At 46.7% G+C, this 27,258-nt stretch overlaps 1 protein-coding gene across 1 annotated transcript in view; it reads right to left on the bottom strand.

Annotated features, from left to right (window-relative positions):
- Positions 1-26,395, bottom strand: part of LOC148508667 (BTB/POZ domain-containing protein KCTD12-like) — a 65,083-nt gene extending 38,688 nt beyond the window's left edge. Inside the window, exon 1 of the mRNA XM_088444279.1 lies at positions 26,357-26,395. Within this exon, the coding sequence (XP_088300405.1) occupies positions 26,357-26,391 (35 nt within the window). The 5' untranslated portion in view covers positions 26,392-26,395. The remainder of the gene's footprint in view (positions 1-26,356) is intronic.
- Between the last annotated feature and the right edge of the window lie 863 nt (positions 26,396-27,258).

Below are 27,258 nucleotides of genomic sequence, written 5' to 3'. Positions count from 1 at the left end.
TGCTATAGGTGCATTTCAAGCACCACATGCAAATATTTGGAGATGGGTTCTACGTTTAAACACCCACATACGGGTAGAGTGTTTAACATCAAACATGTGGTCACTTGTTCAACCCGCTTTGTAGTATATATGATAACCTGCTCGTGCGGCCTGTGTTATATCGGACAAACCATCAGAATGTTCAAGGAGAGGATGGCCCTCCATCGGTCGGCTATCAAAGCGGCCATCGAGGGTAGAGCAAGTGAGCAACCAGTGGCCAGACACTTTAGTGAAGCAAAACATCAATTAAGGGATCTGAACTACAAAATCATCGATCACATACCCCCATTGAAGCGAGGAGGAGATAGAGCGAAATTGCTCTTAATCAGGGAAGCACGTTGGATCTTTTCCCTGAACACAGTATCCCCTGGTGGGCTTAGTGAAAAACTGCCTAGGAATTTATGTTTATAATTGACCTACTATTGTGGACCCTAATGCCGATTTATTTATGCCAGTATTGATTACTTTGAACATTTATTTATTTAACTCCTTGGCTTTATAGATATATATACCTTGTTCCGCTTGGCTGCGCTAGAATAATATGTGTTTACCTGTGCCGCGTTATATTTGGTAGCTTTGTTTTTATGTATGAGCACTTTTCAGCACTAATAATCTATGTGTTTGCCTTCCACAGTGGTTCGCTCAGTGAGTAGCAGAGGTCCGCGGCCCTGGACATCGCATACTCTGTTTCAGAGTTAATTTGTTTACCATTGCCTGGTTACTGTCTCCCAGACAACGCTGGGATTCCCTTGCTGGTCTAGACGCAATGTGATGAGGTCACGGACCCTGTGCTCCACGAGACGACGCTGGTCCCGGAAGGAAGCTGGTGATAGTTTTTTCCTTGACACACTTGGGTATATAGGTAAGCTTATTTTTACTTCATTCATGTAATGTATATCCTGATGAAAAGACCGCGTAGGTCTTGAAACGTCGATTTATGGATTAAAATCTATTTGCTTTCTTTGAAGTCCGCTGAGTGCCGCCTGGTCCCTGGGGTACTGGGGCCTTCCCGTATATATATATATATTAATTAGGGGTGTGCACCGGCCACTTTTCATGTTTTGTGTTTTGGTTTTGGATCTGGATCTTTCTTCGTGTTTTGGATCTGGATTGGTTTTGCCAAAACCACCCTTCCGTGTTTTGGGTTCTGGGTTTTGTGTTTTGGATCTGTATTTTTTTTAAAAAAAGCATAAAAACAGCTAAAATCACAGAATTTGTGTGTTTTTCTGCTCCTATGCTATTATTAACCTCAATAACCTTAATTTCCACTCATTTCCAGTCTATTCTGAACACCTCACAATAGTGTTTTTATATCCAAAAGGTTGCACCGAGGCAGCTGGATGACTATGCTAAGAGATACGAGTGGGCGGCACAAACACGTGGTCCATCTAGGAGTGAAACTACAGTGGCAGACAGGATGGCAGTTTGAAAAACTAGGCCCCAAACAGTACATAATTCAAAGAAAAAAAAGAGGTGCAAGATGGAATTGTCCTTGCCCTCCCACCTACCCTTATGTTGTATAACCAGGACATGCACACTTTAACAAACCAAACATTTCAGCGCCAGGGTCTGCCACACGACTGTGGCTGAAATTAGTGGTTTGTTTGGGCCCCCACAAAACAAGCTGGCAATTAATCTGTCCCTGCACAAACTGGCTCTACGGAGGCAAGATGTCGTCCTCATCCTCCTCATCCACCGATTCCTCACCCTCTTCAGTGTTGTGTACATCCTCATCCTCACAGAGTATTAATTCGTCCCCGCTGGAATCCACAACCACAGGTCCCTCTGTACGTTCTGGAGGCTGGTCTCCCTGGAAGAGTTGATAATTCATTTTATGAACATCATCTTCTCCACATTTTGAGGAAGCAACCTCCTACGCCTTTCCCTGACAAGGTTCCCGGCTGCACTAAACACTCTTTCGGAGTAAACACTGGAGGGGGGGCAACTCAGGTAAAATAGAGCCAGTTTGTACAGGGACCTCCAAATTGCTTCTTTTTCCTGCCAGTACAGGTACGGACTGTCTGACATGCCTACTTGGATGCTGTCACCGATGTAATCCTTTAACAGACAGACGCACGCTTGTCGCTGCTGCTGTAAGGATGCAGGTGCGGCTACAGCCCACACATTTCACAAACAGGGGGTGCTCTGTCCGTCAGGGGTGCTCCCCCCAAGTGCTAAAAAAAAATATATTTTTTCTGTGTTTGTGAATTGTGTGCGCAGTAGCCGCACGTGCATCAACAAAGTAGTGCCAAGCGTGCGCCTGTGTCATAAGTAAAGGGCCGGCTGGCTTGTCCGTTAAAGGGTGCTGTAACCCCCAAAGTACACTCCAAACAAAATAAAAAAAATATTTTCTGTGTTTGTGAATTGTGTGCGCAGTAGCTGCACGTGCATCAACAAAGTAGTGCCAAGCGTGCGCCTGTGTCATAAGTAAAGGGCCGGCTGGCTTGACCGTTAAAGGGTGCTGTAACCCCCAAAGTACACTCCAAACTAAATAAAAAAATATTTTCTGTGTTTGTGAATTGTGTGCGCAGTAGCCGCACGTGCATCAACAAAGTAGTGCCAAGCGTGAGCCTGTGTCATAAGTAAAGGGCCGGCTGGCTTGTCCGTTAAAGGGTGCTGTAACCCCCAAAGTGCACTCCAAACAAAATAAAAGACTATTTTCTGTGTTTGTGAATTGTGTGCGCAGTAGCCGCACGTGCATCAACAAAGTAGTGCCAAGCGTGCGCCTGTGTCCTATAAGTAAAAGGCTGGCTGGATTGACCGCTAAAGGGTGCTGTAACCCCCAAAGGGCACTCCAAACAAAATAAAAAAATATATTTTTCTGTGTTTGTGAATTGTGTGCACTGTGGCTGCACGTGCATCAACGAAGGAGCAGTGCCAAGCGTGCGCCTGTGTCCCATAAGTAAAAGGCCGGCTGGCTTGTCCGTTAAAAGGGTGCTGTAACCCCCAAAGGGCACTCCAAACAAAATAAAAAAATATATTTTTCTGTGTTTGTGAATTGTGTGCACTGTGGCTGCATGTGCATCAATGAAGGAGCAGCGCCAAGCTTGCGCCTGTGTCCCATAAGTAAAAGGCCGGCTGGCTTGTCCGTTAAAGGGTGCTGTAACCCCCAAAGGGCAGTCCAAACAAAATAAAAAAAAAATTTCTGTGTTTGTGAATTGTGTGCACTGTGGCTGCACGTGCATCAACAAAGGAGCAGCGCCAAGCATGCGCCTGTGTCCCATAATTAAAGGGCTGGCTGGCTCATTTCTTAAAGGGTGGTGTAACCCACAATGTGCACTAGTCTCCAACAAAAATAAAAAATTATTTTCTGTGTTTGTGTGCGCCTTAGCCGCATGTATATATCAATATAACATAAATGGAGGACCAAACTTTCTCCGATAAAAATAAAATAGGGAAAGATCAAGAACCACTTCCTCCTAGTGCTGAAGCTGCTGCCACTAGTCATGACATAGACGATAACATGCCATCAACGTCGTCTGCCAAGGCCGATGCCCAATGTCATAGTAGAGGGCACATACAATCCCAAATGACAAAGTTCAAGAAAATGACCTTGAAAAAAACATTTAAATCATCTGAAGAGAAACGTAAACTTGCCAATATGCCATTTACGACACGGAGTGGCAAGGAATGGCTAAGGTCTTTCCCTATGTTCATGACTAGTGGTTCAGCTTCACATGACGATGGAAGCCCTCCTCCCACTAAAAAAAATCAAACGAGTCAAGCTGGCAAAAGCACAGCGAAGAACTGTGCGTTCTAAGAAGATATCACAAATCCCCAAGAAGAGTCCAAGTGTGGTGGAGTCCAAGACAGTTGTTGTCCGTGGGATGAAAAAGCCCATCACGGTCATGCCTGGGCAGAAGACCAAACATTCCACCTCTTTGGTCTGGCAATATTTCTATCCAAATCTGGACAACAACTGTCTTGCCATATGTACCATATGTAAAGGTGGAATAAGTAGGGGTACGGCACTTGCAGCGCGTTCATAAAAAGTTACTGTCAAGTTCAGAAACTTTGGCTAACACCGTAAGCAGTCCAGGGACACCTAAATCCCGTTGTCCTGTTGTATCCAATCGCCTGCAAACCACACCGTCAACTCCCTCCTCGTCAACTTCCTCCTTAGTCAGGATCGGAAGTAGTCCTGCAGGCCATGTCACTGGCATGACTGACTCTCCTATCCGGGATTCCTCCGGAGGATCCTGCATTGCTACGCCTCCTGCTGCCGCTGCTGCTGTTGGGAGTCGTTCATCATCCTAGAGAGGAAGTAGGAACACCACTACTTTTACTAAACAATTGACCCTCCAACAGTCCTTAGCGAGGAGGATGAAGTACGACAGCAGTTATCCTGAAGCAAAACGTATAACTGGGGCCTTGACTGCTATGTTGGTGTTAGACGTGCGTCCGGTATCCGCCATTAGTGCAGTGGGATTTAGACAATTGATGGAGGTAGTGTGTCCCCGGTTCCAAATCCCGTCTAGATTCCACTTCACTAGGTAGGTGATACCGAGACTGTACAGAAACGTCAGAAAAAGTGTCCTCAGTGTCCTGAAAAATGCCATTGTACCCAATGTCCACTTAACCACGGACATGTGGACAAGTGTAACAGGGCAGACTAAGGACTATATGACTGTGACAGCCCACTGGGTAGATGTATCACCTTACGCAGCAACAGCAGCAGCGTCACCAGTAGCAGCATCTCAGAAACGCCAGCTCATTCCAAGGCAGGCTACGCTGTGTGTCACCGGTTTCAGTAAGAGGCACACCGCCGACAACCTCTTAGAGAAACTGAGGGAAATCATCGCCCAGTGGCTTACCCTACTTAGACTCTCCTGGGGATTTGTGATATCTGACAACGCCACCAATATTGTGCGGGCATTACATCTGGGCAAATTCCAGCACGTCCCATGTTTTGCTCACACAATAAACTTGGTGGTGCAGAATTTTCTGAAAAGCGACAGGGGCGTGCAGGAGACGCTTTGGGTGGCCCGAAAAATTTCTGCCCACTTTCGCCATTCAGCGACTGCGTGCCGAAGACTGGAACGCCAGCAAACACTTGAACCTGCCCCGCCATCACCTGAAGCAAGAGGTTGTGACGCGGTGGAACTCAACCCTCTATATGCTTCAGAGGATGGAGGAGCAGCAAAAGGCCATTCAAGCCTATACATCCACCTATGACATAGGCAAAGGAGGGGGTGTGCACCTGACTCAAGCGCAGTGGAGAATAATTTCCGTGTTGTGCAAGGTTCTCCAGCCCTTCGAACTTGCCACACGTGAAGTCAGTTCAGACACTGCCAGCTTGAGTCAGGTCATTCCCCTCATCAGGCTTTTGCAGAAGCAGCTGGAGAAAGTGAAGGAGGAGCTAAGATGGAGCGATTCTGCTCGGCATGTGGGACTTGTGGATGAAGCCCTTCATTCGCTTTGCCAGGATTCCAGGGTGGTCAATCTGTTGAAATCAGACCACTACATTTTGGCCACCATGCTCGATCCTAGGTTTAAAGCCTATGTGGTGTCTCTCTTTCCGGCCGACACAAGCCTGCAGAGGTGCAAAGACCTGCTGGTGAACACACTGTCAGCTGAAGCGGAACGTGACACGTCAACAGCTCCTTCTTCATTTTCTCCCGCAACTGGGGATGCCAGGAAAAAACTTAGGTATCCTAAGCAACCCGCTGGCAGTGATGCAGGGCAGGCAGGACCAAGTTTGGACATCTGGTCCTGACTGAAGGACCTGGCAACAATTTCTGACATGTCTACTGTCACTACATATGATACTGTCACCATTGACAGAATGGTGGAGGATTACATCGGTGACAGCATCCAAGTAGGCATGTCAGACAGTCCATACCTGTACTGGCAGGAAAAAGAGGCAATTTGGAGGCCCCTGTACAAACTGGCTCTATTTTACCTGAGTTGCCCCCTCTCCAGTGTGTACTCCGAAAGAGTGTTTAGTGCAGCCGGGAACCTTGTCAGCGAAAGGCGTAGGAGGTTGCTTCCACAAAATGTGGAGAAGATGATGTTCATAAAAATGAATTATCGACTCTTCCAGGGAGACCAGCCTCCAGAACGTACAGAGGGACCTGTGGTGGTGGATTCCAGTGGGGACGAGTTAATACTCTGTGAGGATGAGGATGTACACAACACAGAAGAGGGTGAGGAATCGGTGGATGAGGAGGACGACATCTTGCCTCCGTACAGCCAGTTTGTGCAGGGACAGATTAATTGCCAGCTTGTTTTGTGGGGGCCCAAACGAACCAATCATTTCAGCCACAGTTGTGTGGCAGACCCTGGCGCTGAAATAATTGCTTTGTTAAAGTGTGCATGTCCTGTTTATACAACATAAGGGTGGGTGGGAGGGCCCAAGGACAATTCCATCTTGCACCTCTTTTTTTTCTTTGCATTATGTACAGTTTGGGGCCTAGTTTTTCAAACTGCCATCCTGTCTGCCACTGCAGTATCACTACTAGATGGGTCACATGTTTGTGCCGCCCACTCGTGTCGCTTAGCATAGTCATCCAGCTACCTCGGTGCAACCTTTTGGACATAAAAACACTATTGTGAGGTGTGAGGTGTTCAGAATAGACTGGAAATTAGTGGAAATTAAGGTTATTGAGGTTAATAATAGCTTAGGAGCAGAAAAACCAACACATTCTGTGATTTTAGCTGTTTTTATGCTTTTTTAAAAAAAAATACAGATCCAAAACACAAAACCCAGAACCCAAAACACGGAAGGGTGGTTTTGGCAAAACCAATCTAGATCCAAAACACGAAGAAAGATCCAGATCCAAAACCAAAACACAAAACACGAAAAGTGGCCGGTGCACACCCCTAATATAAATACTAAGTGTGTTGGGGGCAGCCCTCCATACTCCCGAGGGCCCGGCAGCAATGACATCAGATCGGCTGCCTATCATTACAGTGCGCTGGCTGCGGGGAGCTCAGTCAGCTCTGCAGCACTTTGTATATCGGTGTGGTGAACAGTCTCTGGACCTTCCCTGCTAACCACACTACACTGAGCTCCGCACAGCCACCGCACTGTAATGACAGGCAGCCAATCTGATTCTCTTCTATGCTGCCTGTCACAGAACTCACTCAATGCTGCCGGGCCAGTGAGTATGGACAGCCGCCCGGTAGCCGTCGGGCACCACCCCCGCCCCTGGTAAAGATAAAGGCAGGCACCTCCAAACAATCTTGGTGGCCCTGGGTGAGGGTCCCGGAGGCTGCCATGCAGCGCGCACTATAGTATGTATATGCAGCCGCTCTGCCTTAACCCAGCCCGGAGCAACAGTCACAATTAAATTAATTTTTGGCCGTTTCCATGGGAACGCCTCCGTCTGGGCAGCAACGCCCCTGGCATGCCTACCAAAGGGGGAGTGCTGTCACTCACCATCGACAGCACGCCCCCTTTGGTGCGAGACCCATAGCAACAGCTTGGCTGTCGCTATGCGGGTCTCGTGCATGCGCACGACGGAGCTCCCTCCTTCGTGCGCATGCGCACTAGGGCACCATCGACCCGCTTGCGAGCGCTCAACCGGGTTTTAGCTCCAGTGTAAAAGGGGTATAAGTAAGAAGGGAGACAAGTGTGGAGAAATACTAGATAAAAAACAGCTGCAAAAGGGTTCAGTGTAATACCCCTTTTACACCGGAGCTAAAACCCAGGTTTTTGAAGGGTTAACCCGGGCAGCTCCCTGGTGTAAAAGGGGAGAGAGTTGGATCGCCGGGTCGAGTGACCCGGCAATCCAACCCAGGTAACTAGCAGGGTTTAACACAGGCGTAGCCCGTGAAACCCCGCTGTGAGAACAGCGCACTCCGGGTCACGATGACCTGGAGTGCGCTGCTAGCCGGCCGATTGGTCCGGCTTCAGTGGCGCTTGGAGATGACGTCATCTCCAAGCGTCCACTTTCACTCCGCAAAAGCCGGGTCTATGCAGACCCGACTGCGGTGTGAGCGGCGCTGACTCGGGAATATCCCGAGTCAGCGCCGGCAAAATTCCAGGTCTGATCCGGATAGGAACTTTGTTCCAACTCCGGGTCAGACCCGGAATTTAGGTGGAAAAACACTGAAGTACTTATCCAGACGATCACAAACTGGAAAGAGGAAGTTGACTCATCCTTCAGCCTTAGGGGTCTATTTACTAAGCAGTGTTAGGAGACAGTGAAAAGTGATAAGAAAGTGATAAGGTGCCAGCCAATCAGCTCCCAACTGTCATCTCACCTGCTGTGTTTGAAAAATGACAGTTGGGAGCTGATTGGCTGGCACCTTATCACTTTCTTACTACTTTTCACTCTGTCTCCTAACACTGCTTAGTAAATAGACCCCTTAATATTCTCTAAAGGAGCCCTTCTACATAGAGCCCTGAAAGGCTATCAAACTTGATTGAACCAATACAACAACCACATACAGCACTGCAACAAAAAAACAGTTCTAGCCAGAAATGCTACAATAAAAAACAGGGTGCATATATCCTCTCAAGCTTATGTTAGCTTTCACGTACTTAAAATCATTTATACGCAGTCACTTATACCGTTTTCAGACATACAGCAAAAACCCAGGTTTTTGGATGTGAACGTGCATCAACCTGGGTTTTTGCTATGTGTGAACAGAAACGACCCGGGTCAAAGTCCTGGGGTCATGACCCTACTCTGTACCAGAGTTTTTCTCTGGTGAAACACAGGTAGGCTCTAGTGTGAATGTATCCAACCCATATTTTTTGATCTTGGTTTTAAGAAAGCTTTCTCATTGGCTGTTCCGTGCACCTGCAGATGACATCAACTGCAGGCATCCGGACCACATGGATGGGGAGAAAATCAATTTAAGTGTGTATTATTTTATGTTTCATTTTTTTATGTGAAAATGTTGTCTTTGTATAGACCGCAACTTTATAAAGGCTTTATTCATACATTTCTTATATTATATGTAAAAATTTATTGGTTTTCAGTAAAAAAAAAAACATTGGAAACAAACAAACATTGTGGCCTTTACTCTAAAAATGCTAATTTTTATATTATGTCATTACTGTGAAAAAAAATAATAAGCCCCTTTAAATCCATAGGAAATTGCAGGGCAGACCTGGGTTCAGTGTGAACGTATCCGACCCTGGAATTTCCCAGGTTTTGGTGTAGTGCGAATGGGGGTCTCAGACTAAGACCTGGGAATTTCCAGGGTTGATACCCATGTATTTCCCAGATCTAATGTCTGAAAGGGGTATTAGTAACTTATAATTCAGTTGGTTAATAGGATCCTTTTCACAACTTGTTATATATATATTGTAACTTTGTAAAACTTAATTCAGTCTTTAATATACAACAATCTCTGACAGGCTCCTAGTAATAGCTGAACATAAACACAGCAAGCAAAGGTATATCCCTTTTCCACCAAAATTCCGGGTCTGACCCGGAGTTGGAACAGAGGGCCTGATTCAGAGCCGCTCGTAAGTGGCCCCTCGTTCGCTCCGAGCGATGTTCGCACAACTGCACATGCGTATGGGTCGTAATGCGCATGCGCCAACCAGTCATTGCGGTCGGAAATTGAGCGCTCGCAAAACAGCGAGTGCCTGCTAATTTGAGTGACAGAATGAGGCGTTTGTGGGTGGTAACAGGGGAAGGTGCTTGAAAACAGGGAGTGGTGATCCGAACGCAGGCGCGCCAAACGGTCAAAACGGGCGTTTTAAGGGTGTGCATAATTAACAAAGCAGCGTCGTCGACCACGTCACTTGGTTGTCTTTTAGCCTGAACTGTTCGCATGATTGCGGTAGGAAAATCCAACCACAAGCACTGCGAGCAGTTCAGATGCCTTTCGATGTACTCGATTAATCTAATACCCCTTTTCCACCTAAATTCCGGGTCTGACCTGGAGTTGGAACAAAGTTCCTATCTGGATCAGACCCAGAATTTTGCCGGCGCTGACTCGGGATATTCCCGAGTCAGCGCCGCTCACACCGCAGTCGGGTCTGCATAGACCCGGCTTTTGCGGAGTGAAAGTGGACGCTTGGAGATGACGTCATCTCCAAGCGCCACTGAAGCCGGACCAATCGGCCGGCTAGCAGCGCACTCCAGGTCTTCGTGACCCGGAGTGCGCTGTTCCCATAGCAGGGTTTCACGGGCTACGCCCGTGTTAAACCCTGCTAGTTACCTGGGTTGGATTGCCGGGTCACTCGACCCGGCGATCCAACACTCTGCCCTTTTACACCAGGGAGCTGCCCGGGTTAACCCTTCAAAAACCCGGGTTTTAGCTCCGGTGTAAAAGGGGTATAATAAATAGCGGAGATGACGTATGATGCGAGCGGCCAAGGGGCGTCTTTACAAAATAGCAAGCGCATGTTTCATTCGCTCGCTCAGACATAAGAGGCGTCAACAGACCGCAAACAGCGAGCGCTCAATTTAAATAGCCGGCCCCTTTTTCTGAACGAGCGAGCGCAAATAGCGTCCGGCTCTGAATCAGGCCCAGAGTTCCTATCCGGATCAGACCCGGAATTTAGCCGGCGCTGACTCGGGATATTCCCGAGTCGGCGCCGCTCACACCGGAGTCAGGTCTGCATAGACCCGGCTTTCCCAGCGTGAAAGTGGACGCTTGGAGATGACGTCATCTCCAAGCGCCACTGAAGCCGGAAAAATCGGCCATCTAGCAGCGCACTCCAGGTCATCGTGACCCGGGGTGGCTGTTCTCACAGCAGGGTTTCACAGGCTACGTCCGTGTTAAACCCTGCTAGTTTCATGGGTTGGATTCCCGGGTCACTCATAAAAGGAGTATTAGTCACTTTTATCACCTGCTGCTGGTGTTTACCAATCATGCAGCCAGGTCTAAAGAGATACTTTATTTAAAAAGTAGATACTTATCAATTGGGTCTGTTCTCCTGTTATCAGTCTAAGCATCCAGCCTCCTCAGAGGGATAGGGGTAGTGTATAATGCATTTCTCCACCTATAAACAGCGTCAGCAGCTTCCTCAGATACATCCTCCATCCCCTTGGCTCCGGTATTTATAGCGGAGATCTACCCGCCGTCATTCACTGGACGCGCATGCGCCATCCTCGAAATGCGCTACAGGTTTACTATGATTTACTCCATGTATAGACTCCGGCGGTGATCTTTTAATGCCTGCCAAGCCTTGTTTTCAAGTTGTGGTGGACAAAGATGTCCACCGACAATACTGATTATGGCTGCAGCACTTAGCTCCCGACAAAGTGAGGGAGTCGGCACTGCACACTGCACATTAACACATGCATACACACTAACACATACACAAAATACACACACTAACACATACTGTATATACAATAACACATACACATATGTACACACACTAACACATACAGTACTGTATACACATAAACACATACATATACACATAAACACATACATATACACATAGTACACTTACATTCTATGCAGCTGCTGCTCACTTCATTAGGCCCCCTCCCCTTGTGCTGTGCTGCCACGATTCGTGTGTCATATGGGGGTGGGGCTTGTCATTTTGGCTCTGCCCCCATTTCGGCAAAGGTAGAAGGGGGAATTGGTCATCGGGGGGGGGGTTCTAAGTACTCAGTAACCCCCCTAACCCCCCTGCGTGCCCTAGTGGTGGGGGCCCATCTGTGTGTGGGGACCCCGGGACTACTGCCCCTTTATCTGGCCCTGACTCTCCGGTCAGTCCTGCAGTAGCAGCAGGGTGTGGGGAGCTGGCTGTGCTCTCTCCCTCAGCATGACACTGACTGACACCCCAGATCATGCACTGCAGAGTATTATTCTCCCTCCTGTGCCTGCTGTATTAATTAGACATATAGGTAACTAGTTTTTCTTCACAGAATCCTTATGCTATTGTTTCTAATGCCTTATGATATGTAATAGTTAATTTGTTATAAGGATTCTCTCCAGCCTATTGACCAAAGTGAAGACTTGATTTTTTTCTAGCCCTTGATGTTTGGTATGTGTTGCTTGTTTAGTTAAGCCATTTGTATTGCTAGCTTTCTTTTGGCTGGCCAATGGGGGGGGGGGGGGGTGTTAATTAATTAGTGTCCACACTTTCCTGCATCTCTGTATAAGTGTCAGTAACTAGCTGGATAGCTTGCTGGATGGGGTGGAGGTTTTCAATGTGCAGGCTTTTTTAAGTGCAAAAACTGTAGCGTTACACCTGCGTTAAACCGATCTTAAACAGAAGGAGGAAACGCTAATTGTGCATACACACGGTCAGATTTTTCTTCAGATCTGAATGTTAACAATTTAAAAAATCGTTCAATCGTTCTAATTTTTGGTAAAATCGTTCAAATCATTCAATCGTTCAACTGACAAATCTGACCGTTTGTATGCTCCACTCGATCCAACAAACATCAAACCTCAATGATCTAAAGATTCAGGACAGTTACAACTGGATTCCCTGCACAATCAAGGCAAGAACACAACACTTCGATTACTGTGAATAATGCTGGCCTTCTGATTCTCACATGCATCTCAATGCTTAACATACTTGTCCCCATATCAGTTTACATCTTTCCTCTTTGAAACACTGGGCCTGATTCAGACCCGCTCGTAAAAACACTCGCTCCTGTGCTCGCATCCAAAAGGGGCGGCTGTCGATGTTGATCGACAGCTTGCCCCGTTTGGAAGGCGGGGCGGGGGGGTGGCTGGGCAAACGGAGGTGTTCCTGCAGGAATGCCTGCCATTTGTGGGCTGCCCTACTGACATCACTCGTGATGTCAGTAGGTGGACTTCCTGCTCTATTAGAGCATGAAGTCCACTGGGGCTTGCGGCAACGAGACCCTACCACAAGGGTTTCATCGCAAGCCCGATGGTCATGATGGTCTTGACCATCGCAACCATCCCATGGCCACTCGCATAAGTTATGCGAGTGGCCAAGAGGCCGCAACTAAAAAACAAAGCGCACGCACTGATTCAGAGCGAGCGCTCGCTTTTTGCGAGCGCCTCTGAATCAGGGCCACTGTCCTTTATCTTAGCTCTCTTGCCTAGCCTCACATCCTCTATCTGCTTACGATCTGCATTATTATTCAAATTCTGCACACATTAGATCCCCACTTTTAATCCTCTCAATAACAAACTTGTTAATCTGCATACATATTTACCATCACTGTTCTTTCACTTGCACTTCTACAAATCTCTTGCACTCATATTTCAATTACATTTCCAAATTTCATTCCTCTTATTTACTTATAAACAAAATGACAAGGTTTTCTTCAACTCCCTCCTTCACTCAGTCTCTACCAAATCCTCTGTTCTGCCCCCTGCTTCCATCTTTATCCTTTCACCCTTATCTCTTCCACCTCCTCCTCCCCTTCTCCCCCTCCTCTGTCTGCCTACTCTTCCCTCCTCTCCCATTACTCCACTTTCTTCCTCTTCTACCCTCCTCTGTCCTACTACCCCACCACCAAACCCTACTATACACTCCTCTCCCTGTCACTTCACCCCACTGCCATCCACATCTCCCTCCCTGTCCACCTCCTTTTCTAGCTCAGGTGCCCGCACCATCACTAAACTCTATTCATATCAGTCCCCTAAATGTATCTTACCTCCACGCTACAGCAACCCAGATAATCTTATTCACATCTCCCCCACAAATGCTATCTCTCTATACTGTGCCCTCTGGAATGCCAGGTCAGTCTGTAATAAACTGGTCCTCACTCATGACCTTTTCATCTCCAACTCCCTGAATCTCCTAGCCATTACTGAAACCTGGATCTCACCCTCTGACACCACTTCTCCTGCTGCCCTTTCCTCTGGGGGCCTCACCTTCTCCCGCACCCCCCAGCCTGGGGGTCGCCATGATGGTGGTTTTGGGGTCCTTCTATCCACCAGTTATTCCTACCAGCTAATACCCTCTGAACCATCCCTTACATTCCCCACATTTGAGGTTCATGCCATATGCCTCTTCCAACCAGTAAACATCAGAGTAGCTGTCATTTACCGTCCCCCTGGCTTGCCCTACAAATTCCTTGACAACTTCGCTTCCTGGCTACCTCACTTTTTCTCCTCAGATCTTCCTTCCATTATACTAGGTGATTTTAATATTCCTATTGACATTCCCATAGAATCCTCTGCAGCTAAACTCCTTACCCTCACCTCTTCATTTGGTCTCACCCAATTGACCTTATCACCCTCCCATGTGAGTGGGTACTCACTTGACCTTGTTTTTTCACTACCGTTGTGATATTTCTGATTACTCCAATTCCCCATTCCCCCTCTCTGACCATAACCTTCTCTCTTTTAACCTATCCCTGTCTCCTTCCCCTCCATTACCTACTAAGGCTACCATTACTAAGCGTAACATTGAGGCTATTGACACTGTTGCTTTTTCCTCCCTGATGGACTCTCTTCTCTCCCCTATCCTTTCTCTCTCCTGTCCTGAAAAAGGTACTTCCCTGTACAATTCCTTCTTTACTACTGCTATTGACTCTGTTGCGCCGGCAATAACTACTCACCCTCGCAGAACCACACCACAACCCTGGCATTCCAAATGCACCAGGTACCTGCAAAAGTGTTCAAGAATTGCCGAGCGTCAGTGGAGAAAATCACGCCTCCATTTCAAATTTATTCTCTCATCCTACAGTGCTGCCCTGTCCCTCTCCAAACAAACATATTTCAAGAACCTCATCTCCTCCCAGTCCTCAAACCCCTAGCATCTCTTTGCCACTTTCAACTACCTCCTCTGCCCTTCCCCTCCTCGCTCTCTGCCCTTGACTTTGCCACTTACTTTACATCTAAAATTGACTCCATACATGAGGACATAATATCCCATCAGACCCTCAGCACTCCTCCCCCTCCTTTCCCTGTCCACCCCTCCCCTACTGCCTCACCAACTCTGACATCCTTCTCCCCTGTATCTGGAGAGGAAGTCATGGCCCTCATCCGGTCCTCCCCTCCTTCCACCTCCCCTCTTGACCCTAACCCTTCCTGTCTCTGTTATCTGTCTCCTTCTGCCTGTTCCCATCTTGCTCACCTCCTTAATCTCTCCCTATCATCTGCCACTGTCCCTTCTGCATTCAAGCATGCCCTTGTCTCCCCCATTCTTAAGAAAACTACCCTTGATCCTAACATACTTTCCAATTACTGACTCATATCTCTTCTCCCTTTTCCTTCCAAACTCCTTGAGCGTATTGTTTACAACCACCTTACCACCTTTCTTTCCTCCCACTCCCTCCTTGATTCATTTCAATCTGGCATCCGTTCTCTCCACTCCACTGAAACTGCCCTCACAAAAGTCAGCAATGACCTCCTTGCTGCCAAATCCAAGGGCCACTACTCTCTGCTCATTCTCCTTGACCTCTCTGCTTCATTTGACACTGTAGACCACCCTCTCCTCCTGCAAATCCTTCACTCTCTTGGTTTACATAGCACTGCCCTCTCCTGGCTTTCCTCCTACCTCTCTGATCGTTCCTTCTTTGTGTCTTCTCGTGACTCCTCTCCCCCCCCACTTCCACTAACAGTAGGCGTTCCCCAAGGTTCTGTTCTTGGACCCCTCCTTTTCTCCCTATATACAGCCTCTTTAGGTGAACTCATAAACTCCTTTGACCTCCAATATCATCTCTATGCTGATGATACTCTAATTTACCTTTCCACCCCTGAGCTCTCCCCCTCGCTCCTTACCCGTATCTCCAACTGTCTCTCTGCTGTCTCTTCATGGATGTCCCAGCGCTTTCTTAAATTTAACATGTCTAAGACTGAGCTGATCATCTTTCCACCCTCTTCCACTACCTCACTTCCCACAATTTCATTATATATTGATGGCACAACTATCGCCTCTGGCCCCAAAGTGCGCTGTCTTGGAGTTATCCTAGACTCTTCCCTCTCATTTAAACTACACATTCAGCACCTCTCGCAGTCCTGCCGTTTCCACCTAAAAAATATCTCCAGAATTAGACCCTTCCTCACCCAGAATGCCACTAAAACCCTCATCCACTCACTGGTCATCTCCAGATTGGACTACTGTAACCTTCTCCTAGCTGGCCTCCCAGTCTCTCACCTCTCTCCACTACAATCAGTTCTCAATGCTGCTGCTCGGCTCATCTTCCTCTCCAGGAGTTCAAGCCCTACACTGGCTCCCCTTCCCCTTTAGATGCCAATTCAAGGTTCTTACACTCGCATACAAAGCCCTCACCAAATCCTCTCCCACATACATTTCTGACCTTCTCTCCCTTCACACTCCCACCCGTCCACTTCGCTCAACAAATGCATGCCCCCTCTCTTGCCAACTGATTACTTCCACCCACTCCCACATCCAAGATTTTGCCCGTGCTGCTCCCTACCTTTGGAATGCTCTCCCTCCCCCTGTCAAACTCTCCACCTCTCTTCAAATATTCAAACGGGCTCTCAAGACCCACTACTTCATCAAGGCCTTTCAGCTCTCATGCTAACCCATTTCATGCTCTTTCCTCCCTATCTTCCCCTTCTGCGTCACGCCTGTCTGTCTGCCCCTCCCCTTTAGAATGTAAGCTCTCACAAGCAGGGACCTCTTCCCTCATGTGCTTTTCTTTAAATTTTCTTTGACTCTTTACTCCCCTACCACGTGATTGACAACTCCCGGCTGCTTATTGTGAGTGCTTTAATCGCTATGGCAGCAATGTATATAAATTGTGTCCTTGTCCTGCACTGTAATGTACTGTAAGTTACTTGTTTTTTGTTCACCTATTAGTTCTAAGTACTATGTAAGGCACTGCAGAACACTTGTGGTGCCATATAAATAAAGGATAATAATAATAATAGTAATGCACTGAACTGAGCAGGCTGTGTTCAGCCTATGCTGTGATCAGAGCCTGTGTAATGCACTGCCCGTGCATTACACAAGCTCCAATCAAAGCACAGGCTGAACACAAACACAGCCTGCTCAGCTCAGTGCATGGTCCGGACTGTGCTAGGGGGGGACGATCGCTCCAATCGCCCCGCCTGGATCTTCCACTGCCTACTGATACTAATGTTTGTAAGATGAGATGCAAGCTGAATAAGCATAAGGCTATATGAGTCATTAGTTTTTTGTAATTGGCTAGAATTTTGGTCAACTGTTGCTCGGTAGAGTAGTTTGGGGGTTTGTTTGGTTGGTTGGTTTCTGACCATGTGTGATATATTGGGAGTGGCTATATGTGGGATTTATAAGGCTGGTGTATGCCCAGCAACTTCCTTTCTGGATGGTGTTTCTCCCTTGGTGCACCTCTGGACAGTAACTTGTGACATTTAATTTCCTTTCACCTTGTGTATGTGTTTCCTGTCAATTTTCTTTTTAACTTTTGCCTCCTTGTGTTTTTTTTCCTTTTATACTCTCCTCCTCTAATTGTTTATTGTGTTATCCCTCTATCTTTCTTCACTCTTCGCCCTCTTTTTACTAGACCTCGCCCTAAGCTCTCCCCCCTCCCCCCTTCTGCTCTCCGATTCATGTATCACCCATGTTCCCTCCTCTTGCCTGGCACCGCCTCAGCCCCCAGCGCTGCCTCTTCAGCCTGTCTCCCCCTGTCCTTGAGCTCAGCCTTGCCCCCCGCTGCGTATGTTTCCAGGCCTGTGCCGAGTCCTCTTTCCCCTGGGCGAGCGGTGCCCATGTCCCCCGGAGCCACCACTTACCTAGGTCCCCTACCTGCTGCCCTTTTGCTGCTGGCAGCCGCGGGTGCCTCCCGCGGAGCTCCACCGGCAGCACCCAGGCCAGGATGCGGCCCTCCTGCATATCCCTCACCAGGATCCCCCCTCGCAGTGCTGTATAAGCTGTGGGGTCCCCCCTTTCCCTGCTCTGGGGGCTACTTTTGCTGTTTTTTTCCTTTTTCCAACACCCCCTTTTCCCATGGGGGTGGTTTGGTTACTGCCCCACTTCCCATGCCATTCCCTTGCCTGCCAGCCCCTTTTCCTTTTTCTCCCCTTCTCCACCTTTCATTTCACCCCCCTCCTTTCCCTCCCCTGTGCTCTCCACCTACCCCCTAAGGAATCTATATTTGAACCTCTATACACTCCTTCCTATACCTTCTAATATCCTGCCTATACCCTCTAATGATGGTGCTAATTTGCTTACGCAGTCATACAGTAAATAAAGACTTCAGACCTGGAATCTGTGGTTCCAAAGCACAAGTATTATTCAAGTAAAAGTACAGTCAGTTACTCGCTATTGATCCAGACACAATTCGGCGCAAAGGAATTATACAGACCCAAGTACAGTTATACATACGCAGCGCTTCCGGACCAGATGTTAGGCATCAGCAAGAAACCCCTTCATCAATCAGCATTTAGCAAGAAGACTAAGACCCAGTGTTGGAGCACACATATTTATACCACCCAGAAATAGACCACACAATAGCTTGTTGCTGATGCCTTTAGTTCCCAAGGGGGACGCATCTGTTACAGAGCATTTAACAGGTTGATTCAAATGGACACAGAACAGCCTCTAACTGCTTGTGCTCTGGACCAGATCCCGGCATCAGCAAGATAACCTCCGTCAATCAGCAATCAGCAAGAAGACAAGCAACCCAGGGTCAGAGCACACATATTTATACCCCCCCAGAAATAGACAACACAATAGAGGAGTTTGTTGCTGATCCCATTGGTTCCCAGTGTGGGTGCATTTGTTACAGGGTATTTAACAGGTTGGTTCAAATAAACACAGAACAGCCTCTAACAGCTTGTTGCCTCCTCTATTTCCCCTGCATGCACAAAAATACATTTTGGTTCTTTATGTCTTTACGGTCCATAAGTTGCGAACGCATGTTCCGATCTTCACACCATTGATACCGGGAAGCTGTGGATAAAGGCCCTCATTCAGAGCCGTTCGCTATTTGCGTTCGTTCAAAAACAAGGGGTGGCTATTCAAATGATCCGTTCGCACATTGCAGTCTGTTCACACCTCTAAGTCTGAACGAGCGATCAAAACATACGCTCTTTTATTTCTTAAAAACGCCCCCCTGGCCGCTCGCACCATACGTCATGTCCGCTATTTATTAGATTAATCGAGTACATCGAACAGGATATGAACTGCTCGCTATTCTTGTGGTTGGTTTTTTCAACCGCTATTTTGCGAGCAGTTCTGAGTTAAAAAAAACCAAATGACGTGGTCATTGACGCTGCTATATTAATTATGCACACCCATAAAACGCCCGTTTTGACCTTTAAGCACGCCTGCGTTCGGATCTCCACTCCCCGTTTTCAAGCACCTTCCCCTGTTACCACCCACATACGCCTCATTCTGTCACTCAAAATAGCAGGCACTCGCTATATTGCGTACAAACGATTTTCGGCCGCACTGACTGGTTCGCGCATGCGTACTAAAAACCGTACGCATGCGCAGATGTGCGAACATCGCTCGGAACGAGCGTACTGCCGCTAGCGAGTGGCTCTGAATGAGGGCCAAAGTGCGGATCAGTATAATATCAAAAACGGCTTACTTATCATGTATTATTCCTTAGATACCAAAATAGTCTTTATTTCACAGCATTTGTAATAAATGAATAAAACTTGAATCTTTTACTTTATAGCTATGGAACCTTTTGTGTAAGTGTGCATTATGTAAGTATTAGGGATATGGGAAAAGACGCTAGTTAGGTTTATCAGATTTGGGGCAGATGTGCACGCATGCAGCTAATAAACAGCATTCACATGCAGGATATTGTGCATTCGCTACTGAGCATCATGTTAGCAGCTCAACTGTGCGTAATGTGCAATGTTCATGCATGAGATTCCATACACATATATATATGTGCACACATACATATATACATATATATACATATATATATATATATACACACACACACACACACATATCTCATTCCTTATTTACAGTTTCAAACTGTAATGCAAATGTGTTACTCCCAGCTGTGAAGCTGGGGCCATTCTGTCTGGGTGTGGGACTAAAACCTATTTAGGATTCAGACAAACTCAATTGTGTAGATCAATGCAAGGGTTATATTATAATTGCCACAACTATACTTGTCTACATACAGGGATTCCCAATTTGTATGTAAAACACTCACAGTATTCAGGTGCATTGTCTATTCTATTTACTTTTTCTCAGGGGCTGTTCTTCCAGTTGCTCTTGGTAGATTATCAAAAACATTGCCATCTGTACTTAGCTCATGAGTTGCAACTTAAAAATGGCGCTGGTCGCAAAATGGCGTCTTGCAGATTCTTGTTTCTAAAATGGAGTCTAGCTGTCATTCGCAAGATGGCGTCGCGCACGCTAATTTCTACGCTGATTCCGTCTCAGCCACTAATCCAGCTTCGACACCCCCTCCCCCTTTTTTACACCTGGTTCCTTCCTAGTATCCCCCCTGTTTCCTACATTACCCTGGCCTATGTCCCCCTTCACCATTATTCCCCAGCTGGGGCTCATCTCCCTTATTGGCAACCCCCCCTCCATTCTCTCCCTTATCCTTTTTCCCATTATCCTGCTCTGATCCATTTGTTTTTCTTGCCCTGGCCGCTGCATTTTGCTATACAACAGGTTGCAGCCCCTCTCCCACCTTTACGTCACCTACAAAAATGTAGCTTGCACCGCCCCCCCACCCTTAGCTTTATCTGCACTTCTCCTGGCTCCTGTTTCAGGTACACTTGCTGTGGTGTACCAGTGTTGTAACATTGTCTGTGTCTCGCTGTAGTGTTTCGCTTAGTGTTCTCACGATGAATCCTGGTGATGATGGAGATCTCGAGTGGATGCACAGTGATGGATCTTGCCATGTGTGAAGTGCTCATTGCCACTGATGTTGCGCTGCCCATCAGCTGGTGGTGAGTCTGCTGTCCCTCCTTTGCTGTTTATATCGATACTTCAGTGTCTAGCAATAGTAGCTCTTTGTCAGGGTCGCCGGCATGCACGCGTAAGTTGTTGAACATGGTTGCGCGGCATTTAGTTACGAAGGCAGCTAAGCGTCAGTCAGCCCCCGTTGCTATGCTGGCACCGGTTCAGGATTGTGGTGCACTGTGCTAATACGGCATTTGACAGGGGTTTGCGTAAGCGAGTTAGGGAAAAGATTCGTAAGGGTAGTTTGTGGATGTTTTTCCCCTTATGGATGACATGTGGATAGTCTTAGAAAAGGCCAAGAAATCTGGGGGGCGGGTGAGGATTCTTGCCGCAGTTATCACCATTGGCTTAATGGTGTCCTAGTTTTTCGGCCTGCTACCTCAAAACTCGCCCTATGGAGCACAGTAATGTTATTAAATATATTTGGTGCATTGTGTGTTCATGAGATCCAGGGGCTTTGTTTTAAGTGATTACGACAAACAGTTTTGTTGGTAGCGGGATGTTCGGCTGGTTATGCCACTGGGCCGTAGAGCTGTTGAGGTAGGTTAGCAGTTACCCAATAGGCTAAGGCGATTGCAGAGCATTTCCAAGGGCACAGTTGACACATGAGGTTTATCCTCCCTGTGGTATTAGATGAGTGGTTGGACTGGCATCCTTTGTGGGAAGATCACCAAGTTTGCTGGAGGGTTTTTAGTGCGGGTTTATGGTTGCCTGTAGCTAGCGCATTGCATGTGGTCACCCCTCCCCTGGAATTTGTGTTCGGCCAGAGAGCTTCAACATGTGGCATGACAAAAAGTGTATGATGAAGTGGCTTTGGGCAGTATGCCGGCTTTTTAACGTTCATCCATTTGCAAAAGCAGTGAATTTCCCCTCTCGGTGTCATGCATTTGTCGTGTCCTCATGGGGGCTCTGAGAACGAGGCAATCCCTCACTTGCTTTGCTAGGTTCACTACCAGTTATTCTATGTGGTGCTCATATTGATATAGGGCACAAGTTCTCTGGCTTGACCCTCAGGATCCCGGGCAGTGCATGTTTTTCCAGGCCTCCTCACAGAATTGCAATGGTAATAATTAGCTCCACCTGTGGAAATTTTTAAAACTTGTCAGTGAGTGATGTGTACACCTGTGTACCTTCGTGATGACCTGGGGGGCGTGACCTGTGTGGGGTCCTGGGGGCTGAGTTTGAGAGCCACTGATATAGGGTTTTGGTCATGGGGTTTTGATGGCAAAATGGGATGCTGAATCCGTTTCTTGCCTGCTGCCGTTGCACCCTCAGTCCCTATGTTTTATGGGTTTTGAATTGGACAGTCCATTTTTGTTGTCAGGTGCCTTCCAATGGGCTGCACTATCTCGTGTGCACATATTTAAAAAGTTTAGTACTGGCCATGCAGGAATGGCGCATTATTTGGACGATTTTTGTTCCCCGGCCATCAGATAGCACAGTTTGTGGAAAGGTTTTGTTTTCTGTGAAGGCCCCTTTTATCGGGTGCTTGGCATTGCAGTTGCCTTGGACTAGGTGGAAGGCCAGATTTCCTGCTTGTCTTACCTTGAAATTGGAGTGGATACATTTGCTGGGTGCTACCGCTTTCCAGCCAATAAGGTGCAGAGGTTGCTAGTGCAGATTGTGTTGTTTGACTCCTCGTCGGGTTGAATTGTGTCAGGTGCAGTCGGTCCTCAGTTAATTTAGTTTTGCTTGCCAGATTATACCGATGGGGTGGGTGTTTGCAGTAGGCTAGAGTGTGCTATTGCAGGGGTCTCTTGCCCGCAATTCTGTGTCCGCCTTTGCAGGGAAATCCTGAGTGACCTCAGGGTATGGGCTTCGGTTTGGGGATTTCAATTTTGGAGTAGATTTCGCCCTTGCAGTCAGTTGACAATGCTGAGTTACAGTTGTTCACGGAGGCTGCTGGGTCAACTGACTTCGGAGCGTTCTTACAAGGGGACTAGGACGTGGTTTCAGTCCAATCTGCTGTTATTGGAATTTTTCCAGTTATAGTGGCTGTGGATTTGTGGGATGATAAATTGTCTTGCACGCTATTAATATTCATCGTTCTTCTCCTATGGCGCTGCGTCTGTTGAGGTCCTTGGTTTTTAAGTGTTTGTAATCAATTATTGTTTTAGGGCGCCACACATGCCTGTCATTGAGAATGGGATAGGAATTTCCTGACCCATTTTCACTTTGATTGGTTTTGGATGTTGGCCCCTGTGGCTAATCCGATTGGGAAGACTTATCCGTCTTCTGCCTGGCTAATTGTCTGGGTTAGTCGGCCGGGCTCGGAGGTCCCTGGCTCCGTCTACTTTGCGTGGCAGCATGGCATGACTGGGATACTTATCAGGTAGGTATCCTTCTGCTGGTAAATCTTTAGGTCAGCACTTGGTTGGGTTTGTGTGGGGTCATTATTAGAGGGGCCGAACTGAGACGGCCATGGCTTCCACCCTAGTGGGTATTGTTTTTTCTATTGCTTTCATGGCGGTCACAACCCCACAGTTGTTGTGCTGTCTAAGGACCTGATTCAGAGACGTCGCTCTGACAGAGCGCTCGCTCTGAATCAGGGCGTCTTTTTTTTAATGGAGCGGCCTCCTGGCCGCTTGCATAGCTGTGGGTTGCCACCCACAGCTATTGCGAGCGGCCAGGATGATGGTCGCGATGGTCGCGACGAGACTTGCGACGAGACCCTTGTAGTAGGGTCTCGTTCATCGCAAGCCCCAGAGAGCTTTTGGTTCTAACAGAGCCGGAAGTTCTCCACTGACATCACTCGTGATGTCAGTGGGGCCACCCCCAAACGGCAAGCGTTCCCTCGGGAATGCCTCCGTTTGGGCAGCCACCCCCCCGGCCCGCCCACCAATGGGGGTGAGCTGTCACTCAACATCGACAGCTCACCCCCTTTGGTGCGAGACCCGGAGCGACAGATTGCCTGTCCTTAGCCGGGTCTCGCGCATGCGCACGATGGAGCTGGCTCCATCGTGCGCATGCGCTGTGGGCCACCATCGACCCAGTTGCGAGCGCTCAGCGCTTGCGACCGGTTCTGAATCAGGCCCTAAGTACCTTAAGGGTTGGGCTAATGGAAAGCCCCATGGTGGGTGATTCTTGCCGCCCAATTGATGCGGAACTGCTGCAGCGTCTGGTTGGGGTGATTTCGTTGATTACTTTTTCTGACTTTGAATCTGTTTTGTTTCAATTAGCATTTGTGCTTGTATACTTTGGCGCATTGCGGATTAGTGAGCTTTTTGCATCTAGTAAGTCGTTTGCTGATTCTGGGCTATTGTTAAAGCATGTTCAGATCAGGGCTGTCCTGTGGAAAATCCCCCGGTCTGAAACTGATCAGTTGGGGCACGGGCGTTGGGTTACCATCAGGCCTCATCCTATTACTAAGATTTGCGCTTGGCTGGTTTATATGCGGGTCTGCGCCCGTCAGCCGGCTCGCAATGGTTATTGCATGCTGACTCCTTCCCTTTGATTAAGTTCTAGTTTGCTGCTGTGTGTAAGCGTTGTTTGGGACAGTTGGGTGTAAATGTTGCACAATGTGGTACTTTTTCCGAATTGGTGCAGCTTCTTGCGCAGCGGCCAGCGGGTTGCCTCGATCTGCCATTCAAAATATTGGTAGCTGAAGGTCAACCACCTTTAAGTCATATGTTAGATGTGACAAGCTTTAACTTGTGTTTTTCCTACCCAGAAACGTTGTTTTTGAATGTCTAGCATTCAAAAATTGAGGGTGTGAAGGGATTTTTTAATTTTCCCTCCAAAAGGGCCGCAATTCAATTGGCTTATTATGCACAGCTCATGGGAGGCTTTTTAGATTTTCTCCTTCGCTTGGGTATTGCTACTAACATTCTCCTTCTATATTACCACTCTATCATTTTTCTTATATACTGTATGTTCTATTACTGCAGCGTTTTAGTTGTTTGTTCTTTTACAGCATTACCCCTTTTTTCTGAGCAAGTGTGGCTTGTGGCCCATTCATTTATTTATTGGGCTGAGGAGCATGGGATGGCAAGAAGGGTGGCCCTGTCAGGTGGCCGTCAGGTTCAGTGGTCTTGGGGTCCGACTTCTGCATTGGTCGACTCTTTTGTACCTTCTGTTTTATCATGGAAAAGCTTTGGGCGCCCATCATAGTTAATGATTCACCATGGAGGCAATGTTATTGGACAGTCGGAGTTGAACTTGTGGATGAAGGCTGACTTGGCCACCCTACGGTCATGGTGGCCTGAGTTGTGCTTGGTGTGGATGGATATTGTCCCTCACCATGTATGAACGGTTTCTAGAGAACTTTAGGCCTTGGATATGGCTCGCTGGTAAGATTAATAGGACTGTTTCTCGTTTTGCCTCCAGGTCTGCTAGTTTGTTGGTGTGGCACCCAAGTTTGCAAATGGAACAGGCTCAAGTTTTCCGCTCTGATGGGGTGCATTGTCAGAGTTATGGTAGATGTGTTTTTTTGGGTGCTGTTTTTTCTTTTTGGATGCAGGCTAGTGTTTTCGTTTGGGTGGCAGGCTGCGGTTCTTTGAACCTGGCATTGGCGGGAAGGTACTACAAACCAGTGGCCACGTAAGGTGTAAGAAAATGCTGTGGAGCACATTTCCTTTGAAGGGTCATAGTATGGCCTACCTCTGCGGTCAGGACTTTGGGCGGCCGTCTCTGCGGACATGCTCATACTACGCAGTATTATAGGGGTTGTGAGTCTTCACAGCTCAGCTTACAATGACCACAGGGGGGGCGTTTCAGTCGCTCCCTAATATTGGTTAAGTAACATATGGCTGGAGCTGAGTGATTGTAGCATCCTTCTTTGCCTCCCAAAAATAAATTAAAAGCTCAGGGTCATACCTTCAATAAAAGTAAGTTATGACCATTTAACCAAAGCAGTCTGTGTCCCTGTCTCTATTTTAGTATAAATTAGCTGTAAGTTGTTATATTGCTTTTAATTGCAATAAAGTTATGGACGCCTTATCTAAATATCCAGTATGCCTCCCTTTTGCACAATCTGGTACTGTATATCAGTGTCCCCCACTAAGGGTATTTTTTACTTGTTCTATTGCTTTGATATTAATTGTCTTAATACCTCCCTGAGAACATTCTGTAATGTGTTTATATAGTGTATTGTTTCTTCATTTCTTTAAAATATGCCGTTGGTGTTCCATGTTCCTAATATGTAAAGTTCTTTTGGTTCGACCTACATATTGCACGTCTCAGCCACAAGTTAATACATATATTAGAAATGTGAACCTACAGTTCATAAAGGTTTTTATTTGAAAATTCTCTAAAGATACATGGGATTTAAAGTCAGTTATTTTTGTCTTTGTATGTTTACAAGTATCACAATTGTCTTTCCCTCACTTATGGAAACCCTTTGGTTTTTGGGGTATTAAGATGCCTTTTTGTTACAATTGGGTTCTATTTATCAACATTATTTTTACTAAAATAATGTGAAAAAGGGTGTTTTCACACCCTTTTCACATTATTTTAGTATCACATGAATGTACTAAAGGGCAATTGGAGTAGAATTCTCAAAATTCTACTCCAATTCCTAAGTATCACATTTTTTTAGTGAGCAGATCGCATTTCCCACAATTGTAATGGGAAATGTGATCAGCTCACATTTACTAAGCTGCAATTGTAAAAAAATATCACCTGGAGGCTGTGTGATAATAACGCCAGGTCCACATGGCGTAATGCAGTCTCCCTCTATCTGCAGATGCGATGTGTCTGTGCTCAGCCTCAGTAGCTCCCTCCCCCTCTCCTCCTCTCCCCCTGCTTCCTTCCCCAGGGCCGTGTGTACACAGCAGCAAGCAGAAGACTCCTCTTCCGGTGACTGTTCTCCTGCATAACTATCTGGTTATAGATATCATTTACACATTGCTGTTTAGTTTGTCTGAGGAAATAGGAGGCATTCCTTTGTCTGTTACTTCTAATATCTAGGTTTTGTCTAGTGACATCTGTATATTATGCTATATGAATTAAATGTCTGCCTGTGCCATATGCATATTATTTTATATGTATGTGTATATAATTAACAGCATGTAGCCAATATTATTTTAATATTTTTCTTTCATATAAATATATTTTTATTGAGGGTTGCTGACATGCTATGATATATCTATATATATATATATATATATATATATCTATATATATATATATATTTTTTTTTTTTTAATATATATATGTGTGTAATTGCTAGCATGCAGCTATTATTTGTATATCTGTTTGCTCACATCCATGTATGTATGTCATGTCAGTATGTTATTTCATAGCTTTCATTATTAGCTTTTTGTATATTATTACACTGCAGACGTTATTTTATCTAAGCAACTTTTTTGTTTGTTTATACTGTAAATGGTCATGTATGTTTATACTGTAAATGGTCATGTATGTTTACACTGTAAATGGTCATGTATGTTTATAATGATAGTTCTAAAATAAATACACTGGAACTTTTATTTTTGGTATTGTATTGATCATGTTATCTCTCTGTCACATTTGCAATACGATCTGGGCACGATCATAGCGCCAATGGTCACATTGCACTATGT

Source organism: Taudactylus pleione, unplaced genomic scaffold (assembly GCF_031769625.1).
Source record: "Taudactylus pleione unplaced genomic scaffold, aTauple2 ptg000352l, whole genome shotgun sequence".
Taxonomy (NCBI): Eukaryota; Metazoa; Chordata; class Amphibia; order Anura; family Myobatrachidae; genus Taudactylus; species Taudactylus pleione.
This window is presented reverse-complemented; position numbering and strand designations above follow the sequence as displayed.